General features: G+C 37.9%; 1 protein-coding gene across 8 annotated transcripts in view; it reads right to left on the bottom strand.

The window, feature by feature from the left end:
* CTNND2 (catenin delta 2) overlaps positions 1-26,614 on the bottom strand; it is a 1,082,982-nt gene that overhangs the window by 487,492 nt on the left and 568,876 nt on the right. For all 8 annotated transcript variants that reach the window (XM_063451948.1, XM_063451945.1, XM_063451947.1 and 5 more), the window contains exons 4-5: positions 6,491-6,525; positions 5,199-5,315 (exon numbers count right to left, since the gene is read on the bottom strand). In XM_063451948.1, the coding sequence (XP_063308018.1) occupies positions 5,199-5,315; positions 6,491-6,525 (152 nt within the window). The remainder of the gene's footprint in view (positions 1-5,198; positions 5,316-6,490; positions 6,526-26,614) is intronic.

The raw sequence follows: 26,614 nt of genomic DNA on the forward strand, positions 1-26,614 counted from the left end.
ATGGGAGGACGAATTGGAAATAAGCTTACCAATGATAGAGTAACGGCCATAAAATACACCAAACAGTCCTCAAAATGTGTCACGCACTGGGAAGGGTATTTCAAAATACTGATGAGATGGTACATGACCCCTAACAGACTCGGTAAAATATACCCTGGGTTAACTTCAAACTGCTGGAGATGTACGAAGGAGAAGGGCACTTTGAAACACATATTCTGGGAATGCACAAATTTACAAACCTATTGGCTACACATACAACAACTAATTTGCACAATCAGTGGACTAACACTCCCACTTTTACCAACTTCTTATCTTTTACATTTAATTCCTGATCTGGGAAATATACCCTCAAGAGCAGCAGTGCTAAATATTCTTTTGGCAGCTAAAACTAGCTTAGCCGCCCATTGGAAAAGTGATTCTGTTCCCACCATTCCAGAAGTAATAAACAGAGTCAATGCCACATTCAACCATGAAAAAGAATGGGCAAAGAGAGGGAATATGCTCAAGTTCCTAGATCATTGGAACAACTGGGAATCTTTCACACTAACTATCCATTGACCCTATATTGTAACACTGTCATTCAAGATATATACCAATATACTTACTGATTTTGGCAAATTACCGTGGGACCTATCTCTGTTCCCCCATACCCCTTCCCCATACACCCTACCACATTACTTATATCTACTACCTTTCAGACATCATTGTGAAGCAGTTCTTTAACCCATCCCCAAATTCCAAGTTGGCAAGTAATATGTCATATACTTAAAGCAGGCATCAAAGATAACAAGACAATATAACCGTTTAGCTAGTGTGGGTTGCATATAGAATCTGAATGTACAACAACTTACCCTCTATGAAATTTCAATATAACCTAAGGTCACACACACAATTGACAATATGGAATTTAGTCATCAGACCATATCAGTGACAAATTGATAAAGAGTTATGACCTTAAAAACAGGTTCTTAATTATAGAAGTATATAATGGTTTCGCTTTTGTCAAACACCCACGCATCTTATAACACCAAACTTTTGATATCAGGAGCGTATATCTGCAAATACAACTTGTTATGTACTTTAATGTAGTTATATTTTCCAGTATAACAGAGTTATCTACTGTCAGTGACATATTGTGAATGCAAAAATCCCTTATGATGTTTGTCATTATACATATAAAACAATAAAAATTATATATTGAAAAAAAAACACAAAGATTCATAAAGAAATAAAACAAATTAAAAATTATATTTCCAGTTTTAACTTCTTACAAAATAATAATTAAAAGTAAATATCTTTAATTTAATGGTGTATTTATATCACACTGCTCGAAAGTAAAATTGGGTAACTAATTAACACATTCCATTTAGACCTTTTTTTTTAATTAGCACAATATTCCAAGAAGTGTAGCAAGGTAATAAAATGATTTTATTTATTACATATTTACTGCAGCTTGTTTATTTAATGACTAAACTTTGGTTTATTGTTATAACATTTGACAGATGCATTAGTATTTATAATTATATATAGTACACATATCAGTATACTTGAAACAACAGCAATGTCAAAAAAATAACTAAAACAGATTAAATACTTGTAGAAAGGACAACAAGGGCAATATAGTTCTACTCTATAATATTCTCCCTCCTTATTTCTCTTGATAGGCCAACTTTATTTTTATCACAAGTGGCAGAAACCACTCTAATAACTTCAAATAATTCTGAAGAGGTCCTTGATTGTTATATTTGTAATCAAAAGAAATTGTATTTAATAAAAAAAAAACTTTTCCAAGAATTGCACATTGACCAGGGATACCATGAAAAATATAATCACCGAGCATGATGACGTTTTATGTACATTCATTAGTTACAGCCTCACTTTTTTTTTTTTGCTGTTGATCCAAAAGAAGACAAAAGAAGAACAGTTTGAAGCACTTCCAATTTTGCAACAAACTAGGAAAAGAATTCCCTCTTGACCCCATATTGGCACTCAGATTTATCCTTGGATCAAGAAGCTATTGCCCTACAGTTAAATAATTATGCCATTAAATATTATTTTTTGCAAGTATGCATCTAGTTGCTGTTCAAACATCTGTACTGACTCTGATAAAACCACTTCTTCAGGCAGATATTCCACATCCTTATTGTTTTTACAGTAAAAAAACTGTCCTTTGCCTTAGACTAAATCTTCTTTCTTCCAGTCTAAACACACGACCATTGTCCTATGTATAGTCCTGTTATTGCCCTTAAAGGGACACTATAGTTCCCAAAACAAATTTACCTTAATGAAGCAGTTTTTGTGTATAGATCATGCCTCTGAAGCTTCACTGCTTACTTCTCTGCCATTTAGGAACTAAATCACTTTGTTTATACAGCCCTAGTCACACCTCCCCTGGCTTGACTGGCACAGCCTGCATGAAAAAAATGGGTTTTCCAATCAGATGTACTTACGTTAACTTTTTATCTCCTGCTCTGTAATTAGAACTTTCATTACATAAAACTGCAGGGTCTAGCAAGCTATTAACAGAGCAGGATATAAGAAATTCTAAATTAAAGGGAAACTATAGTGCAAGGAACACAAAGTTGTATTTCTAGTCTTATAGTGCCCTATGGTGTCCCCCTACCTTGTGCTGTTCACGCTGCCCCCATGGTGCTGAAAAGGTTAGAAACCTTTTTATTCACTTCCGCTCCTCCTCCGCTGACATCAGCAGTCCGGGGACCTAATGTACATGTGCACTGAGTGCCGCAATTGCATTAAGGCTACCCCATAGGAAAGCATTGAATCATGTGGATTTTTAGCTGACGCTGGATGTCCTCATGCAAAGCGTGATGATGCCCTGTATCATATAGTGGACCAAAGCCCACTAAGGACCCAGAAGTGCCTCTAGTGGCTGCCTAATAGACAGCCACTGAAAATAGAGTTGATCTTGCAAGATTATTATTGCAATTTATCAGTAACTGTAATAATTGCAGGATTAAGGGGACAGGGCAGTGCACCCAGACCAATTCAATGGGTGCATATAGTGACCCTTTAACCCCTTAAGGACCAAACTTCTGGAATAAAAGGGAATCATGACATGTCACACACGTCATGTGTCCTTAAGGGGTTAAACAGAATGTGCAATAAAGGAATTGTTAGATGACTCGTTACAGGAAGTGTTTAGGAAGGCTATGTAAGTTACATGCAGGGAGGTGTGACTAGGATTGTACAAACACAGTGATTTAACTACTAAATGGTGGGGAATTGAGCAGTGAGACTGCAGGGGCATGCTCTATAAAGCTAAACTTGCTTTGGTGACTGTAGTGTCCCTTTACAATGGAGAGTCTAAGCACCAAATTAATTTAAATCTAATGAGGTTAGTTTGGCTCATTGCTGCTGTCATTGGAACCTTGCAAATGAAGACAGTGCCATTTCTAAGAAACACCACTTTTACAATTAACATGCCTACTAGTGGGTGTCAGACAGCCAGCAACTAGATATTTCAGATTAAAATAAATGTAATTAAATCTATTTCACATCCATAGTTAGCATGCAACATATGTGGCATTGGACACTATTACAAATTATAATGCATTTTTATGCCATCATGGGGGTAATTGTCATCGAACAGGCATGGTGTCCATATATATATATTTTTTAATTTTTTTTAATTTTTTTTTTTAAAAGGAGGGCCCTGTAATCAAAAGCAGTACAACAGTGCACATTTAATTAAAAGTAAACATATATTTAGACACACACACACAGGCAAGACAAAGGACAAAGAGCTTAATATTCATAGGATGTCTGGTCTGAACAGTTCTCCTGGGGTCATTCCACAGCATCTCTATAAGGTTAATATCTGGGCTCTGACTGACAGCTTTTTATTTGTTTAAGCCATATTTTTAAGATCATTGTCCTACAGCATCTTCTACTGAGCTTCAGCTAGTACATAATCCTTCTGATATAATTCTGTAGTTTTTCTTGATAAACCTGGGAATTCATTTTTCCCTTAATGATATTTAGTGGTCCAGGTCCCAAAGCTGGACCAAATCACAATGCTCCCTCCAGCGTAGTTAACCGTTGGGATGATGTTATCGTGTTGGTATGTGGTCCCTTTTTACACCATACATAGTGATGCTTGTTCTTCCAAAATAACTCAACCTTAGTTTAATTAGTCCACAAAATATGTAGTGTCAATGTGGAATTTGGCAAACTTCCCTGAAGCAGTAAAGTTTTTTTTTGTAAGTCAGCGACTTTTTTCATGGTTTTACTGCCATGGACACCATGCCTGTTCGATGACAATTACCCCCATGATGGCATACCATTTGCAACCTGTAGCCACTTAGTCACAAACACTGGGCAAAGTTAGTATTCATATTTGTTCTGTGTGAAAAATGCAAAAAACTAAATTGAACGCTAATTTTAGTCAGTGTTTGTGACTAAGTGGCTACTAAAAAAGACTGGACATACCCCATTTGCAATACTTTGGGTTGTCTACTTTTGCAAATGGTATGCCATCACGGGGGTAATTCTCATTCCTGGGCTACCATACAGTCACAAAGGCAACATAACCAAATTGGCAAATTTCAATGTGAAAAAAAAGGAAATTCAAGCCTTATATTTGACTCAGTAACTTTTGAAAACACCATAAAACCTGCACATGGGGGATACTGTTATACTCTGGAGACTTAGTGTTTAAAAATAGTAAAATGTACAGTTTGTGTGTGAAAAATGCAAAAAAACTGCATTTTTACTGACAATATCATCGTTGTGGTATGTTTTACTGTTTTGAACACTAATATTTGTGTTCAGCGTAGTCTCCCGAGTAAAACAGTACCCCCATGTACAGTTTTTTTGGTGTCCTGGAAAGTTACAGGGTTAAATCTAGAGCTTGCGAGATAGTTCAAGCAGGCCCCCTGCATGCACTGCAATCACATGGCCACAGGGGGTCGGATCGGGCAGACATGCTCCTAGGCAGACCCCAGGATCGCGACTGCCGGCGTAGGAATGGCGGGGACCCGGTAAGTAGTAAGGACGGCTAGGACGTTCTATGCCGCCCGCAGAGTTTAGGACCGCCCCAAAAAGGAAGGCATAAAACGTCTGCCATCCTTAAGTGGTTAAAAATAAAAAATATACAATAAAATAATTGTCAAGCATGTTGACATATAATTTAATAACTAAATATTTCTTATAAAAAAGGTTACATAATAGACACTTACTTTCACTAGTTGAATAGTCTTGAGGGTCGAGTATTCCTGACTCCTGCAATGATCTAATACACGAATCAACTAGTTCTAAGCCGGTTGTTAATTCATCTTCTATGTCTTTCTGTCCATCTGCAAAAGAAGTGTTAACATAGTATTTGGTATTAATTCACAGCATATGCTTACACTTATGTAAAATTAAAGTACTGAAGCATTTTAGTTCATCCCCACTCTGTGTGTATACATGCAAATCTTACTGAATAGTAATTTAAAACCTTATAGTGTTACCATACTTATATGAATCTTGGCTTTATTCCCATTAACCCATATCCAGGTGCATGTAGAGATTCAAATTCATTTGTGTTGTGGATATCGGGATTGGAACATGGTATTTTTTATTACTACAGAAATGAAAAACAACAACAAAAAATATACCTATAAAATAGTCACCAAGTGTACCCTATCTAAAAGTGATATCCTCCTTCTGATCAAATGTATTTGTAATGTACTACACTGGAACACAGAATAGAATATTGACTTCCATTAGAAATTGTAATTGTGCTTGATGTAAAAAATAAGTCAACTGAGCACAGTAACCAGACCTTGTTACTGTTTTCTGGGTTCAGGGTAGTGCAGGCATGGGGAGCCGAGGACAGTTTCTCTCTAAAGAGAGGTTTGTGGGCAGGTGCTTCTAAACCGCTAAATTAATTATGTTACTTCATTATTTTATTATTCTATTACTTATATCTGAGTAATAGTACAAAGCATTTAATATAAAATTATGAAAAGGAGTGGAAAGAAAAAGCCCTAAAATCAGGCTGTTTGTTCATAGTTGCCCCCAGGCCCTCTACTACTTGGATTAAGAGAACTGTTATTGATCCTTTATTCCTCTATTAGATCACCTAATATGAAGCTAAATTTTAGGCATATGTCTATGCTATTCTATGTGAAGTAGAAGAAATTATGAGGAAAGGCCCAAAAACTGATGTATTCATATACATTTTCTGTTAATTGATTCAGAGGTATAATTATGCCTAATAAATTCACCTATTATGGCCCAGGCCAGATATGGTCATTGGACACATAGGGAGAATGTTGGTGGATCACATCATCGGTGTATTAATAGTTGTGGATAGGGATATGAAATATTGTAAGAAAGATATTCCTATTAATTGTGAATATATGTACATTTTCTATAGATAGAATTTTAACCCTGACAGCACATTTGTTAAATACAAAGCAATATTTGAAACCAAATTCAAAGTATAACATTCAGCAAAAGATGAAACAATTCTGAAAGACTTTACCTTGTGATTGCCAGCGGAACTGTTCTTCTGTAGAACTATAAAGAAAAAAAAAAAAAAAACATTAGTGAAATCCATACAATAAAATAAACTAAAAATAAATTTAACAATACAGGTCATTTTACACAATTTTCACAAAGTGAATAAATACATATTGCATTAAAATATACAGCAATAATGTATAGGTAATATCTTCTAGATGTTTTACAGCCAATTATGGGACACAATAAAGATAGATGTTTGATCAGATCAAAACTGTACTTTTTTCATTTTTTTATATGAAGAAGATCAATAACTCATTATCCAGCTAAATTAAAATTAAGAATCAAACTGTCCATGCTCAACCCATAAAGATTAACTTGAAGAAAAAAATATAACAATAGATAAAATGTCCCTTTGTCAAGTCACCGATAAAAGTATTTTTACTGATTTAATTTAACTAAAAATATATATATATATATATATATATTTAAAATAGTAGGGTTATTTAATAAAGTGAGAATTGTCAGGAATTCAAAATGAATTCAATGTGATTTCAAATTTAATGTCAAGCCAACTATTCTTCCAATTCAGCTATTTTGGTTTAAAAATTTAAATTCACTTTGAATTCACTTTGATTTACAGACAATTCTCACTTTGGTAAATACCCCTGCTTCTCCCCAATAATATGCAGTAATCTTTAGTTTAAAAATAACAGTGATTAAAGTTCTTTCATTTTCAAATATAGTTAAAGGAAATCTGTATTCTGAATACTATAGTGTATGTGTCCCTACTCATTTTCAGGTCCCACCTAGCTATCTTAAATAGTTAAATAAATAAATAAATTACATATAATCCTATAGGAGTCAATATGACCCCCACATGAGTACAAATTAAGTTTTATACCAAGCCAACCAAAGCACTTTGTCTGTGCTTGCTTTGCATGGGAAAACTCTTGCGGTTTCCTGAAAAAGTTCATTGTAAGTCCATTCTGAGCTCTTGTGTGTCTCACATGAATTATTTATATTGTGCCATGGTTTTTATTAGTTCCACCATTTTTTGCAAAACCGTTTCAATTTATTTTTTTTGTTTAAAAATTTGTATGGAATTATGGAATGTTATTTGGCCTTTTTGGGGGTTAAATAAAAGAATATAAAATAAGAAACAAGACATTTAATGGTTAGTATGATTATTTTTTTTACAGGTCAGGCATTAGGAAAACGCAGCTACAGAAAGCTAAGAAAAGTAATAATCCTCATATAAGAATTCAACCAACATTGCCTAAACAGTCAGTTGATAACGGTTGATAGTGATGTCACGAAGATAAAATTTTCGGTTCGCGAACGACGAACGCGAACTTCCGCAAATGTTCACTAACGGGCGAACCGGGCAAACCGCCATAGACTTCAATAGGCAGGCGAATTTTAAAACCCACAGGGACTCTTTCTGGCCACAATAGTGATGGAAAATTTCAAAGAACTTTCCCACGCTGTGTAAAATGACAAAGAGCACTCTGATTGGCTTAAACCCACCAATCAGAGTGTTCTTAGCCTAATTGCAGGGCAGGACAAGGCTTTATAAGTCTTCCCCTGCCCTGCGTAGCTCAGTCTTGCGCTCTGGTTTTTTCTTTTTCGTCTGGTTTTTTTTTTGGTGCTCGGATTTTTCATTTTATTTTAAGTTCGTCGGGTATGATGGCTTTTTATTTGCCCTGTTTTGGGGGCTGAAAAATTAAGATTTTAGAAAAAAGAAGATGTCAAATGGTAAGTAAAATTTTTTTTTACAGGTTAGTTATTTTATTCCCCCTCACTATTTTTAGGGTGAGAGGGGTAGGTAGGGGATAGCTTGATTTGGGTGGGGGGGGGGTGACAAGGGGCTTGGGACCCCTAGTCACCTTGATTGGGGGGGATTTCATTTAGGGCCCCCACCCACCGCTCAGGGGTGGGAGGCGGGGGGGACAGTAGGTCCCCCCCTTATTGTTTTTTTGGGGCCCCCACCCACCGCTCAGGGGTGGGGGACGGGGGGGGGAGGACGGTAGGTCCCCCCCACCATTATTATCTAGGGCCCCCACCCACTGCTCAGGGGTGGGGGCCGGGGGGAGGACAGTAGGTATAATAAGGTATAATAAGCACTGGTTACTGGCTATGGGGAGGATAATGTATAATAAACACAGGTTACTGGCTATGGGAGGATAATGTATAATAAACACAGGTTACTGGCTATGGGGGAGATAATGTATAATAAGCACAGGTTACTGGCTATGGGGGGATAATGTATAATAAACACAGGTCACTGGCTATGGGGGATAATGTATAATAAACACAGGTTACTGGCTATGAGGGGGATAATGTATAATAAACACAGGTTACTGGCTATGGGGGGATAATGTATAATAAACACAGGTTACTGGCTATGGGAGGATAATGTATAATAAACGCAGGTTACTGGCTATAGGGGGATAATGTATAATACACACAGGTTACTGGCTATGGGGGGATAATGTATAATAAACACAGGTTACGGGCTATGGGGGAGATAATGTATAATAAGCACAGGTTACTGGCTATGGGGGATAATGTATAATAAACACAGGCTACTGGCTATGGGGGGATAATGTATAATAAACACAGGTTACTGGCTATGGGGGGATAATGTATAATAAACACAGGTTACTGGCTATGGGGGATAATGTAAAATAAACACAGGTTACTGGCTATGGAGGATAATGTATAATAAACACAGGTTACTGGCTATGGGGGAGATAATGTATAATAAGCACAGGTTACTGGCTATGGGGGATAATGTATAATAAACACAGATTACTGGCTATGGGAGGATAATGTATAATAAACACAGATTACTGGCTATGGGAGGATAAGGTATAATAAACACAGGTTACTGGCTATGGGAGGATAAGGTATAATAAACACAGGTTACTGGCTATGGGGGGATAATGTATAATAAACACAGGTTACTGGCTATGGGGGGATAATGTATAATAAACACAGGTTACTGGCTATGGGGGATAATGTATAATAAACACAGGTTACTGGCTATGGAGGATAATGTATAATAAATACAAAAAAAATAATGCAAAAGAAAAAAATGAATGCAGCTTCAGAATTAATCTAAATTGTATGCTTTCTAGGCGGTGGGAGGGTCTGGGAGGGAGGGTCTGCTGCTGATTGGCTGGAATGTGTCTGCTGACTGTGAGGTACAGGGTCAAAGTTTACTCAATGATGACGAATAGGGGCGGACCAAACATCGCATATGTTCGCCATCCGTGGCGAACGCGAACATGTTATGTTCGCCAGGAACTATTCGCCAGCGAACCCTTCGGGACATCACTAACGGTTGATAATAAATTTGTACTAAATGAAGCTAACTGTTATTATTATTTTTTATATAGTGTCAACAAATTCTGCAGCGCTCTGCAATGGGTGGATGATTAAACATGTGATTGTTACCAGTCAAGTTACAGGAATTAAGGGGGTTGAGGACCCTGCTCTATGAGCTCACATGGTAGAGGTAGTGGGGTAACGTGACACAAAATTAAGGGTAGGGTAGAAAACTAGAGTACTAGAATAGTATTCACTGAAGACTTTTTTTTTTGGGGGGGGTCATGGGTGAAGAGGGTGCAGTTAAAACAGTTGCTGGAGAGGATCTTGTGTTATGGATCTTGTGTATATTGTTGCAAGCCAAGCTCAATAATTTCCTAGCATCTCTTCATGTATGTAGTAATGTAAACAGACATTATGAAACCACTGTGTACTAAACAATTGAAATAATTCTATGCACTCTTGAATATGAATATTTAATCTATAGATATATACATATAGATTGTATAGTATATGTTGGTCATTCTTTTTCTAGTATATCCAAAATGGCATATTATATAATAAGTAAAATATATAACGATTAATATTATTCTTATAGTTTAGATTGTATACTTTATTATTTATGATATTTAACATGTTGGTTTTATTGTGTCCATTGGTATGTAAAACTCACTTTTCTCCAAAAATAAAATAATAGATATATTGTAGTCTAATGCACAGAAAGATGCATTCCATTCTAAAAAAAAATGAATAAAATAAATGTATTTTGTTTTCTTCATATAATTAGGTTAAATGATTAGCCTTTATAAATATGTCTGGTTGGTTTGTGTCACTGTACCCCTATTACATCTGAGAGCTGAATTTATATAGTGCTAAGAACATGTCGAATTTAAGTATCACCAGGGACAGCTGTTATTGTCTTACAAACATAAACCATCATCATAACCTCACCTCTAGCTCTGGAAGATCTGTGCAACTTATTAACTCTAAACAAACACAAAAAATACACCTTTTGACACATCTTGTCGAAATGGCAGTTTACTCATTCCTCTTCCAGAATTTATTGTATGGGTTAAACAGGCCACTGAACTGTGAGTACCCTTGAAAAATTTCATTATAAACATTTGGAAAGTATGCAACTTGTATTTTCCTTTGAATTCCTACAAGATCCAAGATACTAAAAATAATACCGATAAGTAGACAGAAAAACATGTTTTAAAAAAAAAAAAAAAAAATTAATTTAAAGCAAACAAGTTACATCAAGTAATTTACTTCAATTACATCCATTTGTATACCTACTGGATATTTGTCCATAGTACTGTTATATCATATTAATGTTACATCCTGATGCGGCTAAGGTGTTTTTTTTATGCCTCTGTACTCTCTCGCCTTAACTACTGCAATCCGCTTCTCAGTGGTCTTACGTGTTCCCAACTTGCTGCATTACAGTCTATAATGAAAGCGGCGGCGTGACTCATCTTCTGTCCGCCCGCACCTCCCATGCCTCCCTCCTCTCTCAGTCCCTACATTGGCTTCCTGTAAGATATAGGACTCAATTTAAGATCCTGATACTTGCTCACAATCTCTACACAATGCTGCTCCAACCAACCTATCCACACTAATACACAAATATATCCTGTCTAGGCCCCTACGGTCTGCCAAAGACCTACGTCTATCCTCTGTTAGTACTCCTACATCTGATGCTCACCTTAAAGACCTAGGGCTGCACTCTTCTCCTCTCTGTTAGATTTTCATCCAGTCTACACTCCTTCAAAAAATCTTTGACAACTTGCTTCTTCAGGAAAACATATCAATTAACTTGTCAACAGCTTTCCCTCCCCGGACTCTGATTCCTCTCCTGCAACTGTCATCAAAACAAAACTCTAAACCCTCAGTGAATATTATTTTAGCAACCTACTTTTCTACCCTACCCTTAACTTTTGCGTCACTATACTCCACTCCCTCTAGCATGTAAGCTCATTGAGCAAAGCCCAAAATCTCTCTGTTTCTGTGTGTCCAACTAGTCTGGTTATAAATAAATGTCTGTTAGTCAACCCATTGTACAGCACTGCGGAATTTGTTGGCGCATTATAAATAATAACAATAATAATTAGGGCAGAATCGCGGGCCGCGATGGCCATGGGTTGAGGCCGACTGGGGAGATCACAGGATCTCCCCGGCTGGTCCATGCAGGGCCGACACTGTCCGAGTGCCGGACCTGCTGCATGCCTTCATGGGCCGGTAGGGAGAACAAAGGTCTCCCTCACCAGCCCACTAGCACAAACAAGTGGCCGCCGGCTTGGGAGGGAGAGGAGGACCTGGGGGAGGTCTAGGAAACCTCTCATGAGGTAGGAGCGTTTCCGTGGTTACCATGGCAATACTCCGATTTCACGACAGTCAACTCACCACTACAACCTCCATGTATTCACCTCCACTACGACCACCAGGGATTCAAGGGATTCACCTCTATGTCCCCCCTCTCAAGCAAAGATAAGAAGGGAGGGGGGATGTAAAGTATAGATTTTTTTTATAAAAAACAAACATATTTATGTATTACTTTAATCTTCCCCTCACTGCAAACCAAACACACACATGCACACACACATTAACTACACCCTTCACATACTTTACTCCTGACACACTGCACCCTTCACACAGATACACACACACACACACATCACCTTTCATGCACACTGCACCCTTCACACAAACACACACATCCACACAGCACATTTTATACACACTGCACCCTTCTCACAGACACACACATACACACAGCACCTTTCATACACTGCACCCTTCACACAGACACACATACACACAACAACTTTCATACACACTGCACCCTTCACACAGACACACATACACTCAGCAACTTTCATACACACTGCACCCTTCACACAGACACACACATACACACAACACTTTTCATACACACTGCACCCTTCACACAAACACACACATACATACAGCACCTTTTATACACACTGCACCCTTCACACAGACATACACATACACACAGCACCTTTCATACACACTGCACCCTTCACACAGACACACAGATACACACAGCACCTTTCATACACACTGCACCCTTCACACAGACACACATACACACAGCACCTTTCATACACGCTGCACCCTTCACACAGACACACACATACACACAGCACCTTTCATACACACTGCACCCCTCACACACACACGTACCTCTCACACAAAGCCTCACACTGCACCCATCACACACACACACTACCTTCCCCCTGCACACCAAACACACACACTACACTCCTGCACTCACACACTGAACTCTTCACACAGACACATACACACACTGTAGCTTTCACACAAACACACACACACACACACTGCACCCCTCACCCTCTTCCTCCACTAAACACCAAGCACACACACACACACACACACTAACTACGTCCTTCACACACTGCACTTCTCACACAGACACACACACACTGCACCTTTCATACACACACTGCACCGTTCATACACACTGCACCTTTCATACACACTGCACCTTTCACACACATACTGCAGCCCACACACACACACACACACACACATTGCACCCTTCAAGAGCATTGAACCAACATGCTCACTTTGAGAGGGGGTGTGCTTGTCATTGGTGATGACAAAACACCCCTTCTCTGGCCCCACCCCCTTCTCAGTGGACCTAGTGTGACTCAAAAAGGCTGAATTTCTTTCCCAGTCTGCCCTGATGATAATAATAATAACATCTTGCTAGTTTTTCTACTGTTCAAGTAAAAACCAATAAAGATTTACAAAAAAAAAGATGCATTGAGCAAATGTGTATAACACAATTTTGTTTGCTGCATGCATATATTAAGTAAATGCAACAGGTAATATGAAGATATTTGTAGTAGCTGAACTGCAATTTTTGGGCAACTGGTGATACATTTTATTTGGATACTCAAAAATTCCCATTTTAATATCCGAGATCTGTCCGTAAAATGTATTCAGCTATGTAATATGAAAAATAGAGACATTTATTAAAGAATATACAATAAACATTATACATAGGATGATGACTCCTCAGTTCCCTTCAAAGTCGGCACCTTAGGAACTACAGTTCTCCAAATGTTTCTGCCACTGTTCAAAAACACTCTGCAAAATCCTTTGTTGGAATCTCCATCAGCTTTTAGTTCTTGCACTGCCAGTCACTGATTTTTGTTAATTACAGCCCATATATGTTCAACATTGTCAGCTGTTCTGCGTGTTGCAGGCCTTTCAACAGATTCTCGACCATCTTTGAAGCGTTTGTGCCACACTTTTATTTGCACTCATTGCATCATCCCCGAAAAAGCCTTTCTGAATTATCTAAATAATTTCCTCAGAGGAATGTTCAAGTTTAAATTCAATATTTGATGCAGATTCATTGCTCTACTTGGTCATTTTGAATGCGATGGCTACACAATTTACATGTTCACTCAATGATGTTTAGCATCTCCACTGACTAGGTCAGTGAAGTCATCATTGTTCACAGAGAGCATTCCAGTTCACTCTCTTTGGCTGCTGATGTCACGCAAACTGTTCTAATTATATTAACAATGGTTGGACTTTTTCTGGACAGACCTTGTATATAAATATATATATACACAGAGAGAGAGAGAGAGAGAGAGAGAGAGAGAGATTAAAATTGTAATTTTAAGGATCCAAATTAAATTAAGACTAAAATAGCTAAACCGAAAATTCTTAACCTAAATTCTAAAATTACCTCTATTTTAGTTACTTTAGTTATCTATTTTAACCTAAAATTTGAAATTCACTATCCACCAATTTACACATTAGCAAACAACTTGTAAATGGGGACTCACTTTATTGTAGTTCAGATTCTTGGTTAGAAAAGGGACTCCTGTCCTTGAGACTCAAAATTTGAGACGTTGGGAGACTCCAAACTCCTTTTATCTAATGTAAAACATTTATTCACATCCAACAAGTGGACCCACTCACGGTTATTCACTAAAGTGAGAATTGTCAGAAATTCTTAGTAAATTTAGAGTGAATTTTAAATTTACAAACTAGAAGTTGTTCTTCCATTTTAGTTACTTTAAACTTAAATTCGAAATTCACATTGAATTCATGTTGAATTACTGACAGTTATCACTTTAGTAAACAACCATGAAATGTGTTGTTTTCAAGCTTTGACTTGAGGAATTGAGGTGTATCATTAGATCATTCAGCAGGAGCAAGTAGGGTTCTGAGTACACTTTGACACTACAGAAATTATAAAAACATTGTAAAGTTGTCTGCTGTGACCCTACTTACTATTTGTTGGTTTTGTTTCCAAACATTTATAGACATAAAATGTTATCCCTTATCTTGCTAAAATTATACACCTGTTTGTTAAGTCCATTCAGACCTTTCAGTATCATTAAAGTATAAACCATCAGATTAGTTGATTTCCAAGTGGGCGTGACTGATCCACTCCCTTTCTATGTATGTAAATTTGGTTCATTTGGACTAAGATTTAGACTTATTTGGAGAATTCCTGACATTCCACAGTTTGGTGAATTACTGAGTTAATGGAGACCAGCACTGAGCAGAGCTAACTAAGTGGGAGGGTTTTGTTTAATCTAGATTTACATTTTCATTGCTGTGCCCATGTAAGCACATGCATGAAAGAAGGAGTTAACTTTGCTCTAAAACAAGAAATAAAAAAAGATCCACTATATTTGTTAATGTGCAAACTGATTAGTTCGTAATACAAACTGTTACTAGTTCTCTTAAAGGAGCACTATAGGGTCAGGAACACAAACATGTATTCCTGACCCTATAGGGTTAAAACCACCATCTAGCCACCCTTATGTCTCCCTAAAATTGTAAAATTTGACTTGTATTCAAGTCTGCAGCTTCATGCAATGTCCCTGTTTCCCTTAGACCTGCCCAATGCCTGACAAAGAGGCAGATCAGGGGCAGAGCCAGCACAATTCAAACACAGCCCTGGTCAATCAGCATCTCCTCATAGAGATGCATTGAATTAATTAATCTCTATGAGGAAAGTTCAGTCTCTGCATGCAGAGACTGGAGGAGATACTGAATGTTTGGATCCATTTTAGGCAGCCATGACCCAGGGAGGATCTCTAACAGCCATCTGAGGAGTGGCCAGTGAAGTTATCACTAGGCTGTAATGTAAACACTGCTTTTTCTCTAAAAAGACAGTGTTTACAGCAAAACGCCTGAAGGTAATGATTCTACTCACCAGAACAAATTCAATAAGCTGTAGTTGTTCTGGTGACTATAGTGTCCCTTTAAACATGACAATCATTCAGATATTAATATATTTCCCCACTGAGCATAAAATACAGCACACAAGGTGCATAATTAGGTGTGGCCAAAAGAATTTACACAAAAATGAGCAATGCGCTCTTTTAATTGCAAGTGTTACTTTTAGCTCGCTTCCGTGTACTGTACTTAATATCTGTTAAAGTAAAATAATTTATGGTAAACCACAGTAGCTCAAGGGCATTTGGATGTGTTTACAGAAATTGCTATGGTTCTCCCTAACTGCCAGCTGGCATCTGTCTTAAAATTATATTAACTATAAATATGAAATAAAGAACAGTAAATATTCCCCAAAGCAAAATACTCTATATAAAAGCAATAATTGAATACAAGTTTTGTACAATTGCATGACAGTTATTTTCATCCAAAAAAATATCAAAAATGTACCCATAATAGTCTCAATTGTAGTAGTAATGTAAGCACAGGATCATCACTGTTAAAATAATGAATTGTTTGGATGTCTTTTTAGGTACAATCTCACTATATATTTTACTTAAGACAATGCTACTTGGTTTAGTTTCAAAATTTGTTTAAAAGTAATCAGTGGAAAACAATATAGGCTAAAGTAGTTGCATAACTAATGTAGACAGTTCCTTTAAGCAATAATTTTTGGCTGGCCCCCCACTGGCCTCCCACTGGCCTAAAGGTAGATGTGTCAAACAACTCCCATTATGTTTTGATAGCTAAGGGTCTAATATTTGCTCATCCTTGCAAAGGTTGTATATCAGAGCAATGTTGGTGTGTTTGCATGTAAGCATGGTGTGTATGGAGTATGTGTGTGTGCATACTGGAGTTTATTTGTATGTGCTATTGCCCTTGGAATGCAGTGGTGTACTAATGGATAGTGTTTGCATTTGAATGCAGAAGTGTGTTTGCATGTAGTGTTGGCTTTTAAATGTAGGCATCCTTTTGTGTGTAGTGTTAGTGTTTGAATTAAGGGGTGTTAGTATAGAATGTGAGCATTTTAATAAAAGGGGTGTGTTTTATGTAACGTTTGATTGCAGAGGTATGTTTGCATGTAGTATTGGCTTTTAAACGTGATTGTGCAGGTGTGTGGAGAGTTGGTGTTTTAATGAAGGGGTGTGTTTGTATGAAATGTTTGACTTTGAATCCAGGGAGGGTGTGTGTAGTTAGTTTTGGTGTTTGTTTGCTGATTTGTATGTACATAGATACACATACTGACGAATACATGTCCAATTGTTATATTTTTTGCCACAATCCTGTTAATATACCTTTTCTGCGCAGGAGGCTAGCCACCCCGTGGTCCTGCAGATGCTGATGGGTGTGCAGGCTCCCTTCTTCCTCTCCCCCATTCCTTTCTCTCTCTGCCTAAGATGCAGGCTGTCTGCACTAGCTTTCTCCCAACATCATCAATCTGACAGGGGCCTAGTCACACTGTAAAAAGGCCACGCCGTCCAACTGAGCCCCTGTTCAGAGATGCTCAGTCAGAGGCTCTAAGTGCATGGGACAACCAATGGGCCTTCCATTGGTAGTTTTTTCACTGGGCTAAAGTACAAGCTTCCAATTTCTATTCTCATATAAGTACCATACAAAAACTAGAGAAAGCAAGTAACGAGAGTGCAGTAAGTAAAGTCATTCCTAAGAAGCATACATAAAGCTTCCTTTAAAACCTTTTTTTTTTTTTACCTACATGGTTATTTGGCAATTGGCATGTGAGCCAATGTAATCAACTAATTGACATGCAGCAAATACATGTAAAGAAGAACTGAAACTATCAGAACAGGTTCTCTATTTAAGTTCTCTCTTGCTCATTAGCTATTAGTACATGTCATTTTCTAAATATTAATTTAAAAATGGAATGAAAATGGGATTTAAAATGTTAATGTATAAAAACCATCTGTACTGGTGAGACTCAAAAATTCTACCTTTACATTTAGCTTAATTCTACCATATCTTAGGTCCACAAACAGAATCCGCTGCAAAAGTTATTGATTTTCTTCTTTTAAGACCTAGACTTTACAAATGTATATTCCCAATTCTAACTTGTTTATCCAGCAACTGCCAAATAGAGCAAGTGGTACATTAAGACAAAAGATAGCTGTTTTCAATGAGAAGCTTATCACTAAGTAGGAAATAAACTTCGTGAGAAGTTGGCATCTTCATCAAAGTACTTCAAGTTTATATTTTTTTGGAGTACCAAATCAATATTTGATCAATATAAGACATAATTTTCAAGCTGTTGCAATCAATGTCCTCTCTTACATAGACTATACAAGCAACCATATATTTTATACTACCTTTTATTTATTAAAGGTAATGTGATATTATACTGAGCTGTTTATTTTTTCTTCTCCTGCCCTATAATGAAGTAGCTTTGTCCTTGTCTTGATCAGCTTTAGTGTAAAAATAGATTAAGAGTTTGTCGTATTGTGGATTGATTGTTTACAGTAAACACATTGTACTGCAGAGGTGAAAAAGTCTTCATCCACTGATCTCTGTTTCAGGAGAGTAATGGTCATTTAAAACACAATATTGAATTTCCATTTTTTTCAACTTCTACCTCCCACTATGGAAAATAATTGCATTTGATACTAAAATGCCTTCATTATATAATATGAGAGTGTTTTACATTTTACATTTAAATTTTTTTTTACAACTTATTCTGCTAAATTGCCATTTTGGTATCTGTAAACTATGCATTCATTTGTCTCTCACGTTCTGCATCTTTTTCTCTATTGCCTATTCACACATGTATGACTTTTAAAGGAAAGTAAGCTGAAAGAAAATCAATTTAAATAAGTTCAAGATGTTACAGCCTGCACTATTGAACAAATGCCAAGTATGGGGTAAATATATTGACTTATTCTGACTAAAGCCATCTTGAGCCAACTCTTCAGTTCTCTTGATGCTGACCAGTTGTCATGTAATTGCTCATTTACAACTGACTTGAAAAAAAAGATTTGTTAATGAACAACTAATAAGCACCAGTTGCCATCAGGGAGAAAAGTGCTTAGTGATACTACTGAGCTTCCAGTGGGCAAAGAATACAAGATCTGATGAATAAACAGTGAATTTGGAACTCCACGCTATCTATGTTTTTAGACTACTACCACATGAAAAGGATTCCCCGTGGCTTCAGAATTAAAATTGCCCCACAATCGGACAGAATAACCCAGGAATTTATCGAGGTGGCTGGCAGTTCTTTATAAATGTTTACTAGGTCTAATGCTGGTAGTTACAGAGGAAGTGGGCCATGAAATCGAAATCACAAAGGCTGAAAAAGGAGAGTTTGAGGTACAACATGCTGAGAAAATAACCTCCGTGGACACATGGTGCCAGGATCCAATTGTGAAATTAGGAGAAGATATGAAAACTTACAAAAACTACCTGATCCGTTTTAAAAGAGAAAAGCTTGATAAAATTAATAATGACTATAAAGAGCACAGGGTTTATAGGTGGCTTACAGGATCTAAACCTTCAACTACTAGACGCTGGCGACAGAGAATCCACAAACTAACAGGTGACACTGTAGACTTTACCCCCGATGAGTCAGCTTCAGACAGTGACAATGGTCTTTAAAATCTATCACCATCAGACAGATCTCTAACACTCCACCTAAACAGGATCCTTTTTTAGGACAGGGAATCGCAACCTTTGCAGGGGGAGGACTAACACTATTCCAAGCCCTCATCCAGTGCTAAGGATACCAAGTTACCCCAGGTATTTCAAAACCCTCCATGTATGAGTTACAAACGGGATGCTAATTTCAAGGAGATTCTGGAACGTACATACACCCACAATAATTTATCGAGAGGTCAATGGCGGGAGTTTCCATTACCTAGGTTGTGTCACATGAAATAAATAAATAAATATCCTGTATTGCTTTCTGATAATGATAATGTATATATTTATAATGCTATCCTGTGTTTGAAACTATTTTCAACTATGACTTAGTTGATTCTGCATTCTATAGTTACAATTTATAAAAAGTATCTATGTTGTTAGCACTTCTGGGTAGCTCTTACTCTTCATACTGCTCTGTCCTTTTCTCTCCTCAACACATGCTCTTCTCCACTCTCTTGGGTGACTGATCCAAATATGCCTAAAGCCCTTACTTTTCACTCACAGACAAAATATGAAAATAAATATAAAAGAGTATCATTTTGATAGTAAATTGTTTTACTGAAATTTATTACATGTATATATATATATATATATATATATATATATGTGTGTACGGCACATTTAGAGGAACACATGGTATGATGAAAGTTTAGTAAGAGCAAAGTCAGTTGAGGTGTGTCAAAACTGACGTGAGGTTAGGCCTGTAAAAGAGGGCCCACCTAGATGATATGAAAATAATAAAGGGTGCGGTGGGAGGGGAACTTCTGAGATTGTTGTCAACAGGTAAGCAGGGGCTCACTGGGTTTAAATAGGATTAATTGTCCCTCCCACAATTACAGGCCAAGCCTTCCATTTGTGTACGGCACATTTAGAGGAACATATGGTATGATATGATGAAAGTTTAGTAAGAACAAAATTCGGTTGAGGTGTGCCGAAACCGACGAGAGGTTAGACCTGCAATAAAAAGGGCCCATCTGGGTATATTAATATGAATAATAAAAGGTGAGGTGGGAGGGGAACTTACGAAAACATTGATGACAGGTAAGCAGGGTTACTGAGGGTTTAAATAGGTCAAATAACCCATCCCACAATTTTAGACGTATGCCTTCCATATATAAGCACCTAAGCATTATTCAATAGACTCACATTTAAGGAAGGTTTAATGGCCGATCTTTGTTAAAACATTACGTTGGACATGTTTACATGACTTACTAAATCAAGCCCATCAAATGAAATTGGATTTTGTTTAGTTAATAACTTACTATAAAACATTACATTTTAGATCCAATTTATTAAAAATCCATGAAAAGACATAGCACAATTGATTTATGTTTTTACACATTTCACTGAAAGAAATTAATTCATATTTAACTAGCGTGTTTGATGGGTCCTATCAAGGACTGTCCTCCACTGGATACATCAAAGTACAATCAGGAACAAGGAAAATAGTCAAAGAATCTCCACCTCCTCCCCAGTAAGTGAACGACATACAGCTCTGGGGGTTCAACTGAAGTTTATTGACACATACACAGCTTTTATGCCCAGTCCCATGCAAGGAGTTTAACATACAATAAGGCAGGGTTTTCAATCCTAGTATCCTGTGAGAGAATTGCCTGATAAAACACATCTAATTTAATTATCTCCCAGGTACAGAAAATCCACAAAATATCCTGTACCCCAAAAGTACCTCAACAATACCCCAGAACCTCACAAAAAGAACATTCCCCAACAGCCCCGAGTGTCCAACATATCCAAGAATCCCTCAGATCGGTTTGGCAAAATGGAAATGGCATTGTGGTAAGGTTTTGATCGACCAGACCCAAGGTGCTAGCCCAAAACAATTCCAGGGAAATTGGTGCCCTGGCCGGTCTCCGTTCGTGAGGTTCTGGTGTGAACACCATACAAGGGAATCTCTTTATTACACGATACGAAGGCTCCCCCTCTCTGCCACGTGTTTGGCTATACGAACTGACAGCCACCCCGGGGAAGCCCGTATTAATTGTTTTCCATGCGGTTTCACACTTAAGTGGTTGGTGTCAATGTGTCAAGATTACTATTTGATCCAGCATGTAGAACTGTATGACACGGATGACAAATAAGTAATGTATTACCGGTCCTTAGAATGGCCGGATTTAACGTACATAGAATAGTCAAAATACTAGCCGAGGTCAGGAAACACAGAAAGGGACGCAGCGATGAGGAAAGCCAGGAGTCAGGATACCAGAATATAGAGAAGTCAATAAACCTAAATACCCCTCCTTTGGTTCTGATAGGCTGTAACCAGCCTTTGACCCCAAAGTCAGTTACCAGGCTTCATTTGCATAATTGCTGCTCAGCATTAACCCTTCTGTGGATTAGGTTGCTGCTTGGCACAACTTTTCCTGTGTGGACAGTAAATGGCATTAACCACATTTATATAAGCGGATGAATACGTGACACAGGTTTCATTTGCACAATTGCTGCTCAGCATTAACCCTTCTGTGGATTAGGTTGCTGCTTGGCACAACTTTTCCTGTGTGGACAGTAAATGTCATTAACCACATTTCTATAAGCTGATGAATACGTGACACAATGTTGACGAAGGTATTCTGTTCGTATGAAGTCTCCCGAACGGCAAAAGAGGAACCACACTAAATAACCAGGAAAAACACACGAAAGGTGGAAGTTCTGCTACAGGGGATACGGACAGTCTAAAAGGGGGAATAAAAAGGGGCTGGCAAGCATCCATTCCGCTAACACACACACACATATATATATATAAAGTGAAAAAATACCGGCACTCCAAGGTTTTCCAAATCAAAATCTTCTTTATTCTGATAAGTACATCAACGTTTCAGCTCCCCTAAGGAGCTTTCATCAGGACACTCATACCATGTAAAATGAAAAAGCTTATTTAGGACATATAATTAATAAAATACGCACTTACAGACAGGTGTTCATCATTTCAGTCTAACAAGGGGAATAAAAAGGGTCTGGTAAGCATCCATTCCGCTAACACACACACACATATATATATATATATATATATATACACACACATAGTTGTGCTCAAATGTTTGCATACCTCATGAGAATTGGTAATATATGTACCATTTTAAAGAAAACATGAGTGAGCAGGCAAAACACATTTCTTTTATTTCTTATGGGATTCATATTAAACTGTAGGGTTTAACAGAATGGTGCAATCATAAAACAAAACATGTCAACAAAGAAAAAAATTAAATGGCCCCTGTTCAAAAGTCTGCATAACCTTAGTCCCTAATTCTTGTAGATGGTGTAGCTGCCCATTTGTCTTGGCAAAATGCCTCCAAGTCATACAAAGTCTTTGGTCAGTTTGCATGAACCTCACGTTTGAGATCTCCCTAGAGTGGGTTGATGATATTAAGGTCAGGAGATGGCCACTTCAGACCCTTTGCCTTTATCTGCTGTAACCACTGGAGGGTCAACTTGGCCTTGCTGGAAAGTCCAATAGCGCCCCATGCGCAGCCTTCGTGCAAAAGAATGCAAATTATCTGCCAGTATTTTCTGATAACATGCTGTATTCATCTTGTCAATTTTCACAAGATTCCCCGTGCCTTTAGAGCTCACATACCCCCAAAACATCAGTGAGCCACCACCATGCTTTACAGTGGGGATGGTATTCTTTTCACCATAGGCCTTGTTGACCCCTCTCCAAACATAGCTCTTATGGTTGTGATCTTAAAGCTCTATTTTGGTTTTATCACTCCAAATTACAAGAAGCTGTGAGGCGTGTCAAGGTGTTGTCAGTCTTATTGTAACTAGGCATTTTTGTGGCATTGGGGCAGTAAATGCTTCTTTCTGGCAACTTGACCATGCAGCTAATTTTTGTTCAAGTATCGTTGTATTATGCTCCTTGAAACAACAACACCGTCTTCAGGATCCTGATGAAAGTCCACAAGATGGACTGAAACGTTGATCTGTTTTAGTAGTTGGAATAAAAGTTATATTTTAATGGAAATCCGAGAGTGCAACCAACTACTTTTCTATTTATATATATATATATATATATTGAAGAAAAATTGGCCAAAAGATCAATATCCCAGAATCTAAGGAGACATATATATATAATATTTTTTTTTTAACTATGACCTAGATAGTTAATTCTGTAGTTGTAGTTAGACATGTATACAGACATATATACGTACATGTAAAATAAATAAATATATACAAAACCAAGATGGCTGCACTCACCTGAACATGCATACATTATAGGATGCTGCTGAGGCCAATATATTAAAATATTAAATACAAAATCCAGCGCACTCGCTTATTCACTACACCATGATTTCAAATCTCACATATTGTTTATTTTTTTTAAAAACCTCACCTAGGCAAAAAATAATGAAGGTTTAGTTACATTATATGATCATATATTGCATAAGCCTGCCACAACTTCAATGTACCCTATTCTTGGCAGGTCCTACTCCAGCAGCCTAATGCATGCTCCCCATTATTTTTTACCTAGGTGAGGTGTTTTTAAATAAAACTATTACAATGAGATGATGTCAAATGCTGGGAGGAAGTGACAGCCCTGGTTACTTCCTTCCAGCAACCACTGGGAGCCACATGGGCAGAGAAAGGAGAGGAAGGAGTCAGAGTGGGAACTCTGACTCCCATCAGGCTGAGCCCCAGAGAAAGTCACCCTCCTGCACCTAAAAGGTAGGAAACAGGAGGGTGATTTTGTATGTGTACCAGTTTGTATGTGTCTGTATATGTGTGTGTTTGTATGTATGTGTGTGTGTGTGTTTGTGTATGTGTGTCTGTATGCATGTTTCTGTATATGTGTGTCTGTATGTGTATGTCTGTCTGTGTGTCTGTATGTATGTGTCTCTGTGTGTGTATGCGTGTGTGTGTTTGTATGTATGTGTATGTGTGTTGTATATGTGTGTGTGTGTATGTCTGTCTGTCTGTCTGTCTGTCTGTATGTATGTATCCTTAGTCCGACTCTACAAAAAAACCATGACACCATAGAAAGCATTGCACCAACACGCATACGCACTGTCAAAACCCACAACAATGCACCATGGTTTGATAGCACCATCAGAGAAATGAAGAGAACAGGCTGTAAATTCGAGAGAAAGTTGTGCAGGACACATGATCCAGAATATTAATTCAAGATAACTCAGAAAAAAATCTTTTTTATCACATGAAATTGCACTCAGTAGAAAGGCTCTGCAAACCAGCATGCACGCATATCCCCACCAACTTTTCTCAGGATAAGTGTGAAGCATTTGCAATCTTCTTTAGAGAAAAGATTACCTCAATACGAGCCTCTATCACAGCAGGCCAAACAGTTACACACCAGAACCACTACAATGGAATGCCAGATTGCCACAGTTTATGGTCCACTTTTACAAATGTGGATATAAAGGGAGTTAAAAGAATCATGCAAAAGTTACACCCTACTACTTGTGACTTGGACCCTGTGCCAACACAGCTTATATCTGCATGCATTGAAACACTTGCCCCCGCCCTCACAAAAATAGTGCAGTGTTCACTAAAAACTGTAGACTTCCCAGATCCTCTAAAATAAGCTGTGGTAAAACCACTCCTAAAGGAACCTTTATTAGACCCAGACTGCATGGCTAATAACAGACCAGTATCCAACCTTCCATTTCTGGGAACAATAAATGAAAAAGTAGTGGCAACTCAAGTGGAGGCCCATCTATCAAGCTTGAACATCTTTGATCCTTTCCAGTCAGGTTTCAGATACTGCCACAACACTGAAGCAGCGCTAGTCAAATTGCTAAATGATCTCCTTATGGCGAGAGACAAAGGTGATTACTCCATCCTAATCCTCTTGGATCTCTCAGCTGCATTTGACACCATTGCCCACAGGATTTTAATAGAGCACTTGCAGCACATCTGTGGTCTAGGAGGCACAGTCCTTAACTGGTTTAAATCTTTTCTCACTGGTAGATCACAGAGAGTAACATCAGGATCAAGCTCATCGGCACCAATAGAACTGGCCTGTGGAGTTCCACAAGGATCCATCGTGTCTCCCATGCTATTAACAATTTACTTGCTACCACTGGAGGACATCATTAGGCCACATGGCCTAAGGTTTCATTGTTACGATGATGACACACAACTCTATTTCTTCTAAGCTCCAGATACCACAGACCCAACATGCCGCATCAACAGTTGCTTAGCAGACCTCATAGAATGGATGAATGCTAGTTGGCTTAAAGTGAACACGACAAAAAAGAGTTACTCTTGGTGAGGGGACCCCGGGCAACAAAAATATCCCATCATCACCCAAATGGCCTGGAGCTTGTAGGCTCTGAACTCATTAGTTCATCAAAGGTACAGAACCTTGGAGTGCTGATTAACTCTGGACTATCATTTAAACAGCATATTTCCTCCATAATAAAATCTGCCTACTATCATCTGAAAAACATAGTCAGCATACAACACTTAATTCCATGGGATGATATGCCAACATTAATCCATGCATTTGTATCCTCTCGGCTAGATTACTGCAACGTATTTTACTTGGGCCTCCTAGAAAAAGAACTCCATCGCCTGTACAAAATGCAGCAGCCAGACTACTGACCAATCAAACTTGCTCCTGCCACATAACACCTGTTCTCCACTCCCTGCATTGGCTTCCAATTAAATGGTGTACATATTTTAAAATTGGCCTGCTAACCTTCAAAGCCTTAAACAATCACGGCCCATAGTACCTGAAAGAAGTCCTTACACCCTGCATTCCATCCTGTTCACTTTGGTCAGCCATCAAATCCCTCCTGTCAGTGCCAAGAATAAAGACAGACTCAGGTTCCAGGGCATTTAGCCACGCTGCTCCTACCTTCTGAAACGCTTTACTGTGCACAATCAGAGAGGCACCATCCTTACAGACTTTTTAAAAAAAGCTAAAGACCCA

Source organism: Pelobates fuscus, chromosome 4 (assembly GCF_036172605.1).
Source record: "Pelobates fuscus isolate aPelFus1 chromosome 4, aPelFus1.pri, whole genome shotgun sequence".
Taxonomy (NCBI): Eukaryota; Metazoa; Chordata; class Amphibia; order Anura; family Pelobatidae; genus Pelobates; species Pelobates fuscus.